The sequence below is a fragment of the Eretmochelys imbricata genome, chromosome 11, assembly GCF_965152235.1.
Source record: "Eretmochelys imbricata isolate rEreImb1 chromosome 11, rEreImb1.hap1, whole genome shotgun sequence".
NCBI classification, from domain to species: Eukaryota; Metazoa; Chordata; order Testudines; family Cheloniidae; genus Eretmochelys; species Eretmochelys imbricata.
Genome location: NC_135582.1, coordinates 72,728,386 through 72,743,675, shown reverse-complemented (window position 1 = coordinate 72,743,675; position 15,290 = coordinate 72,728,386). Strand labels below are relative to the sequence as shown.

General features: G+C 44.2%; 1 protein-coding gene across 1 annotated transcript in view; it reads left to right on the top strand.

Annotated features, from left to right (window-relative positions):
- The window catches only part of LOC144271937 (aryl hydrocarbon receptor-like), a 132,518-nt gene that overhangs the window by 104,622 nt on the left and 12,606 nt on the right, over positions 1 to 15,290 (top strand). Inside the window, exons 4-7 of the mRNA XM_077829604.1 lie at positions 3,966 to 4,055; positions 9,210 to 9,333; positions 10,167 to 10,297; positions 14,722 to 14,924. Of these exons, the coding sequence (XP_077685730.1) occupies positions 3,966 to 4,055; positions 9,210 to 9,333; positions 10,167 to 10,297; positions 14,722 to 14,924 (548 nt within the window). The remainder of the gene's footprint in view (positions 1 to 3,965; positions 4,056 to 9,209; positions 9,334 to 10,166; positions 10,298 to 14,721; positions 14,925 to 15,290) is intronic.

The following is a 15,290-nucleotide window of genomic DNA, read 5'->3' as shown; positions in this document are numbered from 1 at the left end:
AAGGGTAAAATTAATTTGTACCTTGGGGAAGTTTTAACCTAAGCTGGTAAAAGTAAGCTTAGGAGGTTTTCATGCAGGTCCCCACATCTGTACCCTAGAGTTCAGAGTGGGGAAGGAACCTTGACAGCGTCCATGCTGATGACGGGTTCTGCTCAATAATAATCCAAAGCAGAGCGGACCAATGCATGTTCATTTTCATCATCTGAGTCAGATGCCACCAGCAGAAGGTTGATTTTCTTTTTTGGTGGTTCAGGTTCTGTAGTTTCTTCATCAGAGTGTTGCTCTTTTAAGACATCTGATAGCATGCTCCACACTTCGTCCCTCTCAGATTTTGGAAGACACTTCAGATTCTTAAACCTTGGGTCAAGTGTTGTATCTATCCTTAGAAATCTAACATTGGTATCTTCTTTGTGTTTTGTCAAATCTGCTGTGAAAGTGTTCTTAAAATAAATATATGCTGGGTCATCATCCAAGACTGTTATAACATGAAATAGATGGCGGAATGTGGATAAAACAGAACAGGAGACATACAGTTCCCCAGGAGTTCAGTCACAAATTTCATTAACGCATTATTTTTTTAATGAGCATCATCAGCATGGAAGCATGTCCTCTAGAATGGTGGCCAAAGCATGAAGGGACATATGAATGTTTAGCAAATGTAAATGTAAACAAACTTGTTTGTCTTAGAAATCAGCTGAACAAGAAGTAGGACTAAGTGGACCTGTAGGCTCTAAAGTTTTACATTGTTTTGTTTTTGAGTGCAATTATGTAACCAAAAAAAATCTACATTTGTAAGTTACACTTTCACAATAAAGAGATTGCACTACAGTACTTGAATTAAGTGAATTGAAAAATATTTCTTCATCATTTTTACAGAGCAAATATTTGTAATAAAAAATAACAGTATAAAGTGAGCACTGTATAATTTCTATTCTGTGTTGTAATAGAAATCAATAAATTTGAAAATGTAGAAAAACATCAAAAATTTAACTTCAATTGGTATTCTATTGTTTAACAGTGCGATTAATCGCGATTAATTTTTTTGAGTTAACTGTGATTAATTGACAGCCCTAGCTCACACTAATAATTTTTTATGCTTCTATTTTGGGCCTTTGTCCCCCATTATATGCCATGTTTGGGCTTTAGGAGGTTGTGAGATCTCTGGGGAGAGAGAGAAAGAAGGGAGTAATTCTGCTATCAGTGCACTTAAGTCTATCTCTACTGCTGTCCACTTACAAGAAAGAGAAGTATGAGCGTCCTAATCAGAATATGTGAAATACAAGCTGAAAATATTCAGCTCTCTGATATTGTGCATTTGGAAAATTATTAATGGATTAATTATTGAAGTTGCTGAAAACTTGGTTGCCACAAAATTGAAATTTCCCCCAGAAAACTTTGATTTTTGTTAAAGTTAAAAAAAAAAAAAAAGAAAACCTGGCCCCAAATAAGTATTTCTTTATCTCAGATTGAGACATTCTAGCTTGTTGAGAACCAAATTGAAACACTTCATTTCAGGTCAGTTCAATATTAATCTGTGTCTGCTTGAGGTGTCCTGGTTGATTCACCCTGCACCCTGATGCACCTCTGGCTTAAAGTGCTCTGTGCCTCATGTACATACCAGGGCCACATTGTATCACAGGAGATGCCGTCCATATGGGAAAATGGGGAGAGTGAGGAACCTAAACTACAGCTCCCTTGAGGCACTGTGACAATTCAGGCATAGTTCAGTGTTGAACCAAGCTGAAATGAAATATTACTTCAACTCAGGAATGTCAAAATGTTTCACTTCAATCAGAAATGTCAAAACAAAACAACTTATTGTCTCGATTCAAGATGAAAACAGTCATTGAAACATCTGAATTTCCTGATGTTTGATCAGATCTAATTAGGATACAGTTTAGCAACTAGACAGAATAGGTTCATAAATGTGACAAAACACAGCAGAAGGCACTTTCTGTGTTTGCTAGGTCAGCACAGCTCTGCCAGCATTGGAAAGGCTTCAGCACTTGTATGTGTGAAAAGGCGATGTGATAGGGCAGCTGCCCCTCACTGGCAGAAAAGGGATTAAAAGCAGCCCTAGGGAGGCTGCACTGGAGGCAGCCAAATAGAAAGGGGCTGAGAGGAGTAGCGAATCACAGCCCGGTAGGCTCATATAAGAAGGGCTGCAGGGCTGAGCAGAGTTAAGTAGCTGACTGGAGAGAAGTAGCTTGAGGGGAGAAGGCCAGGCTCCTAGCATGAGGAAGGAGTGCCAGTACCTAGGACAAAGCAGTGCTGCAAGCAGAGACCAGGGGAGCTAGAGAGCTCCTGGATGGCTGCTAGGGCCTGTAGGCTGAGCTCCGGAGGTAAGGGCAGAAGAGGGTGCAGGAGCCTCCTGGGAAGCAGCCCTGGGACAATGGACTGCATTTGCCACTGAGGGAAGTGGCTGGACAGAGATTGCAGGTCCCTCAAAAGGGGGAAACACAGAGTGTGGCACAGCCGGAGGGCCGTGTCACTGAAAAGGATGCTGCAGTCCTGGGCGTGGCGTGGGTCCTGGAACGAAAGTGACAGCAATGAGGCACCACCAGAGATTAGCGCATTAGCGAACAGAGCTAATCTCCAGGACAGCCAGCAGGAGGCGCCTCAGTAGTGAGTCGCACGCCGTCACAGGCAGGATTTGTGCCTGCTCAGTAAATCTGGGAGAAAGGAAAACAATGCTTCATTTTGAAATACTGCTTTATTTGGCCTCCTGAAGGCTCTTCCAGACATTCTGTTTTCAGTTCTCTCCCAGAGTAGTCAGCTACCGTATTACATGAAACTCACACTTTATAGATCTAGGCTCTCAGATCACCATTACTTTGTTTTGTTTGTATCTGCTTGCTCAGTTTTGCTAATGATTCGCGATTCACAATCCGCCTCTTAAACTGTCTCTGTAGAAAATTAAATCCCAGTCTCTCCTCTGCCTCATTTGCAGTCAGTGAGGGGTGGCTCTGGGACTCAGAGCCCACCGCGACCTGACAATGGTTTTGCCTCAGGGACACCATTCTCCCCAAGGAGAATGCTGCAAAATCCAGACAGATTCAAATCAACTCCCAGGAAATAACTAACGTGAATCTAAAATCCCTCTGGTAGGGAGACCCCCTAGGCTGTTCCACCCCATTGCTGGTGCACCAGCAGTGGTCTGTGATGTCCTTATTTTATTAGCCATTCCTCTGTCACATGCAGGATGCCACCAGTGCACCCCACAGAAAAGGACCTATTGCTGATATCATAGCAACAGGCAGCTGCCACAAGCTGGGAGTTCTGTGTAGGATTGCCAGCACCCCAGGATTGTCTGGGAGTCTCCAGGAATTAAAGATTATGTTATGTGATGAAATCTCCAGGAATGCGTCCAACTGAAGTTGGCAAACCTAGCTCTGTGTCATCGGAGCTAACCTCCATACAAAGATTCTTTGGCATGGAACGCCTTCCCCAAACTAGTCTACCCTCCTCCAGGCCCACTCCTACCAGGGTGCTCCAGTAAATGGCCAGCTGATAGCAGCCAGCCGGTGGCTAGCCTTGATTACCAATGTCACTAATATCTAGTTCATGTATAGTGTTAACAAGAGATCAAATCCTGCACCTTTCTGCATGTAGCTAATCTCCATAACCTTGTTTCCCTGTGGCTGACATTCCTTGTCCACCCGCCCTCTCAGATTTTCAGAAAACACCTCCTTCCCCCTTCCAATCATTTGGTCCTGACTATAAATCCTTATTTCCCTATGTCCCTAGCTGCAACTTTTCCTCGGGGTCTCTCACAGCTGTCTAAGCTGTCGTCCTACCCCCACTACTTTCTTATCCCCACCAGCAGCTGACCATCAGAAAGCTGACAGGGGAACCTGACCTCCAGACAGAATGAGATCTCTCCACTCATTTGGTTTCCATCCACATGCAGTGGTGTTGGGTTGGGAGCTGAGTTCTGATGCTCACTCTGTCCCCCTCTCTCCTAGGCTCTTCATGGCTTTGTGCTGGTGGTGACATCTGAAGGGTTGATATTTTATTCCTCGCACACGATTCAAGACTATCTTGGATTTCATCAGGTTAGTAGGATGTTCCATAACTTTTTAACGTGGTTTCTCTTTGGTCTGTGACTTTCTTTTTTGGTTTAGCTGGTAAAACATATCCTCTAACCTGGGAAATAGCTGACAGCCAATGGACCCCAGGCTCCTCTGAAATGAGTGGATGAGATTTGACCAGATGTTTCTGCTCCTAAAAGTAATGTGACTCTTCTGGGCTGATTTCACAACCACATTCATGGCTCCCCTGATCCGAGGCCAGCAGAGGGAGGAGCAGAAAATTGCTCTTGGCGCTGGAAATAGGGCTGAGCTGATAAGCAGAGCCAAGCGAGAGACTTGAGCTCCCATCTGCAGAGCATGGGCCAAACTCCGCTCTGTTCCAGCGATGTAAGCGTGCAGTAACTCAGCTGAAGCCAATGGAATTACTTTGAATTTACATCCATATAGATGAAAGCAGAATTTGACTCTCTAGAGAGTCTGCTTGTTGTCATTCTGACAGTGGCATGGCAGGGTATCACTGCCCCTTTTAAGATCACTTAACAAAGGGACTACAGAATTTAAAAAAGACAAATATCAGGGAGCGGGACCACAATACATGTATTCCTTTTCCCTCTCTGAATACAATCCCTTGTTACTTCCAGATGTGGAATGACTTTGCCACACTGAGGAAAGTCGACTAAGGAAGGAAAGACAAACATTACTGGTAGAAAAGACTCATTTGTGGTCTCTTGCCAGAGCCCTGCCCTGGGAACAGTGCTGGACAGCTGGTCAAATAACAATGTTGAAAAATGTCTCTTTAGCTGAATGGAATCCTTCCCAGAAGCTGCAATTTCTTCTGATTTTTTGCAACTGAAAAACAACATTTTCTGGTTGTCCACAACAGAATATCAAATTTTGGTTGTTGAAAACCAAAAAAATTGTTGGGTTTCAGGCTTTTCAGTGAAACTCTGAAACATTTTGCAAAAACTTTTGACAAACAATGGAAAAACTTCTTATGTTCCCACAAAACATTTTGAAGAAAACAGAACAGCCCTACTGGGTCAGACCAAAGGTCCATCTAGCCCAATATCCTGTCTTCCAACAGTGGCCAATGCCAAGTCCCCAGAGGGAATGAACAGAACAGGGAATCATCAAGTGATCCATCCCCTGTTGCCTGTTCCCAGCTTCTGGCAAATGGTGGTTAGGGACACCATTCCTGCCCATCCTGGCTAATAGCATTGATGGACCTATTCTCCATGAACTTATCTAGTTCTTTTTTTGAACCCTGTTATAGTCTTGGCCTTCACAATATCCCCTGGCAAAGAGTTCCGCAGACTGACTGTGCGTTGTGTGAGGAAAAACTTCCTTTTCTTTGTTTTAACCCTGCTGCCTATTAATTTCATTTGGTGACCCCCAGTTCTTGTGTTATGAGAAGGAGGAAATAACACTTCCTTATTGATTTTCTCCACACCAGTCATGATTTTATACACCTCTATCATATGCCCCTTAGTCATCTCTTTCCAAGCTGAAAAGTCCCAGTCTTATTAATCTCTCCTCATATGGAAGCTGCTCCATACCCCTAATTATTTTTATTGCCCTTTTCTGAACCTTTTCCAATTCCAACGTATCTTTTTTTGTGATGGCGTGACCACCTCTGCACACAGTATTCAAGATGTGGGCGTACCGTGGATTTATATAGAGGCAATGAACATTCTGCTCGCTTTTTTGAGTGCCACTGCACATTGAGTGGATGTTTTCAGAGAACTATCCACAATGACTCCAAGATCTTTCTTGAGTGGTAACGGCTAATTTAGACCCCATCATTTTATATGGGTAGTTGGGATTATATTTTCCAATTTGCATTTATCAAAATTGAATTTCATCTGCCATTTTGTTGCCCAGTTTTGTGAGATACCTTTGTAGCTCTTTGCAGTCTGCTTTGGACTTAACTATCTTGAGTAGTTTTGTATCATCTGCAAATTTTGCCACCTCACTGTTTACCCCTTTTTCCAGTTCGTTTATGTTGAATAGGACTGGTCCCAGTACAGACCCCTGGGGGACACCACTATTTACCTCTCTCCATTCTGAAAACTGACCATTTATTCCTACCCTTTGTTTCCTATCTTTTAATCAGTTACCAATCCATAAGAGAACCTTCCCTCATATTCCACGATAGCTTACTTTGCTTAAGAGCCTTTGGTGAGGGACCTTGTCAAAGGCTTTCTGAAAATCTAAGTACACTGTATCCACTGGATTTCCCCTTGTCCACATATTTGTTGACCCCCCTCAAAGAATTCTGGTAGATTGGTGGCATGATTTCCCTTTACAAAAACCATGTTGACTATTCCCCAACAAATCACGTTAATCTAGGTGTCTGATAATTCTGTTCTTTACTGTAGTTTCAACCAGTTTGCCTGGTACTGAAGTCAGGTTTACCAGCCTGTAATTGCTGGGATCGCCTCTGGAGCCCTTTTAAAAAAAATTGGTGTCACATTAGCTATCCTCCAGTCATTTGATACAGAAGCTGATTTAAATGATAGGTTACAAACCACAGTTAGTAGCTCTGCAATTTCACATTTGAGTTCCTTCAGAACTCGTGGGTGAATGCCATCTGGTCCTGGTGACTTATTACTGTTTAGTTTATCACTTTGTTCCAAAACCTCCTCTAATGACACGTCAATCTGGGACAGTTCCTCAGATTTGTCACCTAAAAAGAATGGCTCAGGTTTGGGAATCTCCCTCAAATCCTCAGCCATGAAGACCAGTACAAAGAATTCACTTAGGAAAGGAAATTAGTTTCCTTTCCTATTCTGTCCCAGCCCAGCAGGCACTCCAGTCTGCCTAAGCGGGAGACTTTTTTTGTATTTTTCATGACATTTTAGTGGCCAAATACCATATTTCCTTGTTTTGCAGAGGAAGCCTTCATAAATGGCCCCCTTTTTGATAGTGTCATTCTCACCAATTTGCTTCCTCCAACTAAGCCACAGTCACCAGTTTTCACCCACATGTACGAAGACTCTGATCATTTATCAAGGCTTGGAAACAGTTGACAGTTGCTTGCAGAAAGAGTTGGCCACCAAGTTTATTGTAACTTAATTGGTCTCCTCAAAGAATGATGGTTTCCCTGCAGCTTTCACTGATCAGAAATGAACTTCAGTGATCTTAATGTTAACAATTGTTTCCCTATAATTAGCCAGGATGGGCAGGGATGGTGTCCCTAGCCTCTGTTTGCCAGAAGCTGGGAATGAGCGACAGGGGATGGGTCACTGGATGATGGCCTGTTCTGTTCATTCCCTCTAGGGCACCTGACATTGGCCACTGTCGGAAGACAGAATACTGGAGTAGATTAACCCTTGACCTGACCCAGTATCCCCATTCTGATGATCTTATATTCTTAAAGGTCTGACTGATTTGAAATATTTCCCCAAGGGTGACAGCCCCTCTTAAATGGGCACTTAAATGTGGAGGGCCAGATTTTCAAACAAGGCCAGATCACAACTGCATGTATAAAAATAAATGCAACTGCTCAACTAATTTGCATATTTAATAGCCTTAAGCACAGGATCACATCATGTAATTGCACATTCAACTCTCCAGCACTGGTCTTTGCCGTGCACAGATACCTGATGCGTGCATGCAATTGCAGTAACTGTGTGTGGAAAGTAGATATTGACTTGCCTGCCTTAACCTGTAGGGAAGTCAAATAAAGTACTTCACTCTTATATAGGGCTTTTCATTCTCTATATATCCCAAAGTAAGCATCATTAGCTCAATTTTGCAGATGGAGAAAATGAGCCAGAGGGGTGAAGTGATTTGCCCAAGGACACTCAGTAGCAAAGCCGGAATTAAAACGCGGGTCTCTTGACTCCCAGTCCTCAGTTGTATCCACCATGGCACAGTGTCTTGGCCTCTATTTTCTGACAGCATCTGCAATGTTTTCTTTATGAATTTCAAAAATAAGTGAAGCTGACATCTATTAATAGCTCTGCATTATTGCAGGCAATGGAACAGATTTAGTGCTGTTTTTCTCCTTTTGAAATGTTTTTTTCTAATAGATTCAAAACTACTGGAATCAGGATAATCTAAGTACTGTACAACATGTGCATAAATCAGCTGCTGAGGTGTCAAATTGCTTTAAGAATGTTTCTTCCAATATGCAGAACTTCCTTTCATTTAAAAAAAAATTATAATAAACTGAAATATAACCAGTACAAAGCTCCTAGCATTCTAAACCTTATTTATATTTCATAGTTCAGAAGTTTTCATATTTTAAATGTGAAGATCTTGAGGATTAATTTAGTTGGCAAATTGCAGCAAATTATAGTGAATGACTGAGAGTCAAAGCGCCAGTGAGGGCAGTGTTTGTGATTTTTATTATTCTGATCTGCTCTTTGTAAATCATATCTGTCTGTTCTACTGACTCATTCAGGGAAATGAGGTCAGATCTTTGTTGTGAAGTGTGACTTAATTACAGACCTTTTTTGGCTTTTGTTCTTATTGGAGCTACCCTATTAGTCATTGCTTGCTTTCTCTGCTTAAACATACTTCATCTTGCCAGCAAACACACCGCATATTAATTACACTGGGGTAGCTTGTGACTGCACACCTGTGTAGTGAAGTCCAAAGCCACAATCTCACCCTTTAGGTGATGACCGGGTAAAGGCAGAATAAATCATGGTGATCTGTTTTGTTGGGATTCTTTGAGCAGATTGGGCTTGATTCTGCACCACTGACACTTGAATCAGTTTCTTCCACACTGACTCACTCTTATGCCCCAAATGGTCCCACTAAAGAAACCAGGACCTCTTCCATGGTGAGTAAGGGTGGCAGAATTGGGTCCATTGTGTAGTTCTGGCTCCAACAGGTAGCTCCATTGCCTTTGCAGGGGCTGCTGTCTATGCCATGGAGGTGAGGGATGCAGGCCACCTTTACCCACCCTGGCTTGACCCAGCTCCCATCAGCAGAGTGTGCTCAGGCCTGGGATATGGAACCTTACTCCCCGGGGAGCCCCACTGATCTCAGTGGGGTGAGACTCTTTGCAGGCCCTGGCACTGCCCCTGGGAGTGAGGGTGATGAAATCTGGTCCACCCTGTGTGTGGCAGTTCCGATGGCGAGAGGCCAGGCTGTCCCCAGCTGTGCAGCAGCTGCAGGTGCCTGGGATAGACAGTTGGACTCACCTGTCACTCTGCTTCCTTCCAGACAGATGTCATGCACCAGAGCGTGTTTGAGCTGATCCACACCGAGGACCAACAGGAGTTCAGGCGCAACCTTCACTGGGCCCTTAACCCACCTCCCACTCCCGAGAGCAAACCATCGCCTGATGGTAGGTGCAGGAGACTAAAGAAAGGGAGGTGGCATAGAGCCTGCTAGGGGCCCGGCCAGTTCTGTTACCAGCCCAAAGACCACCGGGAATGTCCTGCGACTCTTCACTGTTTCCATAAGATAGTTGCTTTAAAAATGCTGTTGTATTCCTGTTAGTCCTGGGCAGGTCCTGTCAAGAGGAGTTTGGTCCTGGCCCTCAATGGGGGAGACAGATCGTCCACTAGACCTGCTGCCTACAGACACCACTCGGTTCAAGCCTCAGCTGCAGTAATGTGCAGAAACAATGAGGAGTCCTTGTGACACTTTAGAGACTAGCAAATTTATTTGGGCATAAGCTTTCGCGGGCTAAAACCCACTTCATCAGATGCATGGAGTGGAACATACAATAGAGAGGTATAAATACACAGCATATGAAAAGATGGGAGTTGCCTTACCAAGGCAGGTGCAGGTCTCTCAGATGGCAAATCCTTCATTGAGGCAGCTGTGAACTGAAATATTCTCTGTGCAGTGTCCAGCTTGTGCACTGAATAAGGCAGAGGTCCTATGTCAACGATAGAGAGAGATCTTGTAACTCAGGGCTGCACCCACAGCAGGCCATTGGAACTTTCCTGACTTTTGAGTGCTTCACTTTGAAACAGTCCTGTTCTTCATGTGCATGCAGGTTTTTGTAGGGGGCGTTTAATTAGAAAGAAGGAACCAAGTGTGTCCATCAAGAGGAGATTTTTTGCAATACCTTCAATAGATATAGCTGCTGATGCACGTTGTCATCTTGTTGGGAGTCTCCACACTTCCGTGTGTGTTAATTTGGGCTCTCCTTTATCCCACATCCTTTAGGTGAAACAAGTATCAGCTCCTCCATTATTACTTACAAGCCCAGCCAGCTGCCTCCCGAGAATTCCTCTTTCCTCGAAAGGAGCTTTGTGTGCCGATTCCGCTGCCTCCTGGATAATTCATCTGGGTTCATGGTGAGTAAGAACCTGCATCAGCCTCTCCTCATTAGTGTGACATTAGTGCAGGACTGCTCCTTTAGTATTCTCACCCACACACACACACCCATTGGTGGCAGAAGACCCTTAACACAGCTCTGCCAGGGCAGAATTCTCCCTACCAGAACAAGGGGGCTGTTTTTATGACAGGCCTGTTTTTTCCTTTGAGCCTTCAGTCAATCCTTGACCATCTGGAACAAAGGCCTTCTTCACACCAGCCTTTGTTCTTCAGTCTCCCTTCCACTTCTAGCACATCTCTGCCAGTGGGAGCACTAGTCTAGACAGACCACTGGCATTTTGAGCACCTCATCCTCTAGAAGTGTTAGGAACATGGTCAGACAATGTCCTCATACACACTAGCTCTTCCTCTGTGCTACCACCAATGGAGCTGCACTGGTGGTGGGACAATTTAAGAACAAGGCTAGTGTAGCAGCTAAAGTGACATACTTCCACTCCTAAATTCATTGGGGGCAGAATGTGGCCCCTGATCTATCAGGGCAAACCTGCTGAACACCAGTGAATCTCCGTCTAATCACCCTGGGGGTAAGCAGCTTTTGGAATGGCCCTTATGGGGCACAGGCAGCAGCTCAAAGCGGGACATCCAGTGAACAGCCCTGTCCTTGGCTGACGCCCGGATCTGGAGTGGAGGATGTAAACTGGCTTAACTTCCCCTTTGGCCCTGCTTCCCCCCCCCACACACACACACACACAAATAGTACATAGTGTGGTTCACCCACAGACCAGGGTCAGGACAATTGTTGCCTAAATTGAGGGGTTTGTCTGGATTCTGACAGGAGAATTTGCTTGTGTTAAACTTCAGCAAACAACAAAATGGCATTCAGTTTTTGGTGGCATTCTGGAATGGTGATTTTAAAAGTGACTTTCAAAATGGAAAACAAGGTCTGATGTTCCCCCAGTGCCTGCGTTCTCCAGGGGAGGACCCAGAAATGCGGCTTGGGAGCTCACTCAACCCTTAATGGAAGGAGCAGAGGGACAGACTCTTTAAGAACCATGCTTTTCTCCAATCTGTTCGCCAGACATCTGAGTTAAATATCTGTCACAAAAACAAAGATGCTTGAGAATCACTTCCAGGAAAATAAAGCCTTTTTTTTTCCCCCTAGGCCTTATTATTACATCATAAAGCTTCTATCAAGTGCACAAACTCCATTACTGTTATGTTTTCAGATCACCTCTAAGCTTTTTAAGTGATTGGGAGGAGATTTCCCAAAACAAGGACTTTGCACACACAAAAGCACCACTCGGGGTCAGTTCTGCATGAGGGTATGGCTCTAGGTGATACTGCCTGGCAGCGAAAGTATGAAGGTTGGTGAATGCCTCATGCAAAATGCTAAGAGGGCTGGTTGGCTCAGGGGACTGGTAATAGGTTGAGAAGCTTTTCACGGCTTGATCACCAATTCAAATGCAGCTGCTGTTGGTAGTGACCAAAAATCATTCAGGCCTCATAGCTGTGTGATGTCTAAATGCACTTCACAGTGTGGTTTCAGCCCGCAAGCAGGTGTGAAAAGTCACCCTCACAGCTTGTGGCTAAGTGGAAGCCAGAGACTGAATGGACATGGTAACTGTGCTATCCTCAAAAAGAAAAGGAGTACTTGTGGCACCTTAGAGACTAACCAGTTTATTTGAGCATAAACTTTCGTGAGCTACAGCTCACTTCATTGGATGTTACTCTGAAACCTGTGCTATCCTCTTAACCCCTAGTGGCCTGAGACATATTAGTGAAAAGCTGGGTTAGCTTGTGCCATCTGCTCTGTGGAGGGTGGATGTCAAATACCAGTGGTGTTAGTCCGGCACAGTTCACCAGCACTGGCTTCAGTTGCACTAATAATACTCAGAGCTCTGTTGGGGTGATAGTTGCATCATGTGGGTGGTGCTTTTTCCTGGTGTTCCCTTACACCTATTCTCCCAGTAAACCAGACTGCTGTGCCCAGGGGCATGTGCATGTGCACTATTCCTGAGCCTGGAATGGCTTTTTCCTCACCCAGCACGCAGTCCCTAATCCTTAGCAAGGTGCTTTGTAGAAAGGTTTGGATGCCTACTGTGTGAAAAGCAATCTGTTTGTTAAAACCACCTTTGGAGCCAGCCCTGTGACGTTTACATTAGATGGCCTGGATTTTCAGCTACAGGAAGACATGGCTGAGGCCTTTATTTTAGAGCAGTATTTTCTGACCATGCAAGATCACCACAGCACGGGTCCCAAAGGACTGGCTTTAAGGATGTCGATGCTTTGGTTGGATGCGTGTGTTAGCCAGCCAGAGGGGGCACGTGTGAATGGGAGGAAGCACAGATAGGAAGCTGTGCGAACTTTATTCCTCAAAGAACAGACCACATGACTGCCAAGGAGACTAGCAACAGCACTGCAGGGACACACCAGATCCCATTGGCAGCCTGAAATGTTGCCATACCAGGGCTCAGCTCACACAGAACAGCCCAATAAGGGAAAGATGGGAGCAGTGAGGAGCATGGTTCTGCTCAGTAAAGTTAAGGTGGGCCTGACTCAAAGTCCATTGAAGGCAATGAAGGGTTTCTGATTTCTTCCAGTGGTCTTCGAATCAGGCCCTGTAAGAAAGTGACATCAAATTTCCCCCTGTGTCTCTACAAAAGCCTGTCTGCTCATTCATTAGAAACAAAGCGATACAGAGGGACTAAAAAGAGATTTAAAAAACTCGCCTCTTTTGGTGACTTTTCACTGCATTGTCTCACTTTCCTTTGCCCTCCTATTACAAGAAATCTAGCACACGCTTAGATTGGTGCTTTGGCCACATGGCTGTGCCTCATGTTCTGACTCCTAGGGTATCAGTTGTACAGCAGGAGTATTTGTCTGTATGATGATTTATTACTTTTAGCCATGAGGGAATATATGGGCATCAAGGCAAACCTATCAAATTTTAGTTTGATAAATCTGCTGCAGCACAAACACTGTCATTGCCAAGGAAGGCTAAAAAAAGAGGAAGAAGTGGGCAAAAGGAGACAAGGAGCTGAAATTGTACCTTTTTCTAAGGCTATGTCTACACTACAACTCAACACTCAGGGCTCATGGATCTCAGGCTGCAGGACTATAAAGCTGAAATATAAGCATTTGGCTCTGGGACCTGCTGGGTTTAGACACCGCTACACTCTGTGTATAATAGTTACTGTCCTTGGGGAATAGATGATGTTGCTTCGCAACTGCTTCTTGGGGATTACCTAAAAAAATAAACTATTTGAGTGAAAGTTAGGACACAACAGAATCTGCTGTTTGAATGAAATTAACCAAGTATTTTAAACTGATGCCTCTAGGAGAAAAATGAAAATCACATGCACAGAGTCTGAGTAATTGCATGTGGTGATGGTTTGGTTTTTATATTCAGAATTGATTTCATTTTAACAAGCACATTAAAATACAGGCTGCATTTTTTTAAAAAAATAAAACCCTAATAGGTATTGGGGCACTACAGTAAAATCAAATGACTCAACAGAGTAAAAAACCATCATATTTTTAAACAAAACAATTATTGAAATCCTACGTGTGGTTGAAGACGTTACGTTACCAAAATGGAAGTGAGTGGTGACCCAGATTCCTGCTAGGCACTTCCCTCCAGCTGACAGGTGATGTCACTTCCTGTATTTATTTCCAGTAACTTTTCAAAATGTGCAGTCAGAGAACTAACTGAGGTCCATCCCTGCCTCTCAGACCTCTCAAACAGCTGAGCAGCATGGCTACTCCCTCTGGTTTTGCATTGGATGAACATTTGATGAAGGTGGGGTACGGATTGCTTTTGGGTGTTTGTTGGAGATGGGAGAACTGGAGTGTGTTAGCCACAATGCTGCAGGCAGCGGGAGGGGGGAAGGGAATTCGTAAGTCTTTCCTCTTTACTTCTCAGTTCCCGACTTGTAAGGTTTTGGGTGGGATGGGTTGTGTCCTGCCACCACTGAAACTGTCTCTACTGTAATTTTGTTTGTGAGCTCACATGAATAGAGATCACAAGAACAGGTCCTACCTATGTCCTGACCTTACAGCATGGGTCTAACCTGGTTTATGGCATTGTTGCCACAGGGTACAGCTACACTGCGATAAGACAGCCACAGCTGGCCTGGGTCAGCTGACTCAGGCTGCGGGGCTATTAAATTGCAGTGTAGACTTTCAGGGTTGTGAGGGAAGAGGGGTCCAGACTCAGTGCCAGGGGATTTTGTGCTCCAGCAGCACCTCTGAAAATCTCCTCTGAATAGCATACAGTCCTGATGATGCAGTGTTCATTGGCTTTTCTCTCCTTCCCCTAGGCTTGTCTTGTTCGTTTGCATTTACTTATTAACAAATGCTGTATTTGCTTTAAACAGGCCTTTCGTTGCTGAAGTTAACAGCCTGATTCACGTTCTCGAAGTAACTCCTCTTTTTTCTTTTCAAGGCTTTAAACCTTCAGGGCAGGTTGAAATTTCTCCACAGCCAGAATAAAAGGTCTGAGGATGGGTCCCTGCTGCCACCCCAGCTGGCTCTCTTTGCCATCTCCACTCCCTTGCAGCCCCCCTCCATCTTGGAGATCAGAACCAAAAACTTGATCTTCAGAACCAAGCACAAACTGGACTTCACCCCCTTGGCATGTGATGCCAAGTAAGTACAGAAGTTGGGACTAATGTTGGCATGTGCTGTTAAACAAGATTTTCCCCAAATACTCTTGTAAGCAAGACTCATGTTACATTCAGCATCTTTCTGTGGTGTTCCATGTTTGTGCAGCTCCTGGCACGGGGGGGTCCTGGTCCATGATGGGACCTCTGAGGAGCTACTGAAATACAAATTAATTAATAATAATAATTAATTACTTAGGAAAGGTATCTATTTGTTTTTTAAAATGTGGTTAATACAGCTAGTTGAAATATTTTTTTTAACAAAAAGGGTTTTGGGGAGGAAAGTGACTTGGTTTTTTGCAAAAAATTGTTAGAATGTTTTTCTGGGGGCAGGGTACTCTTTATCAACCAC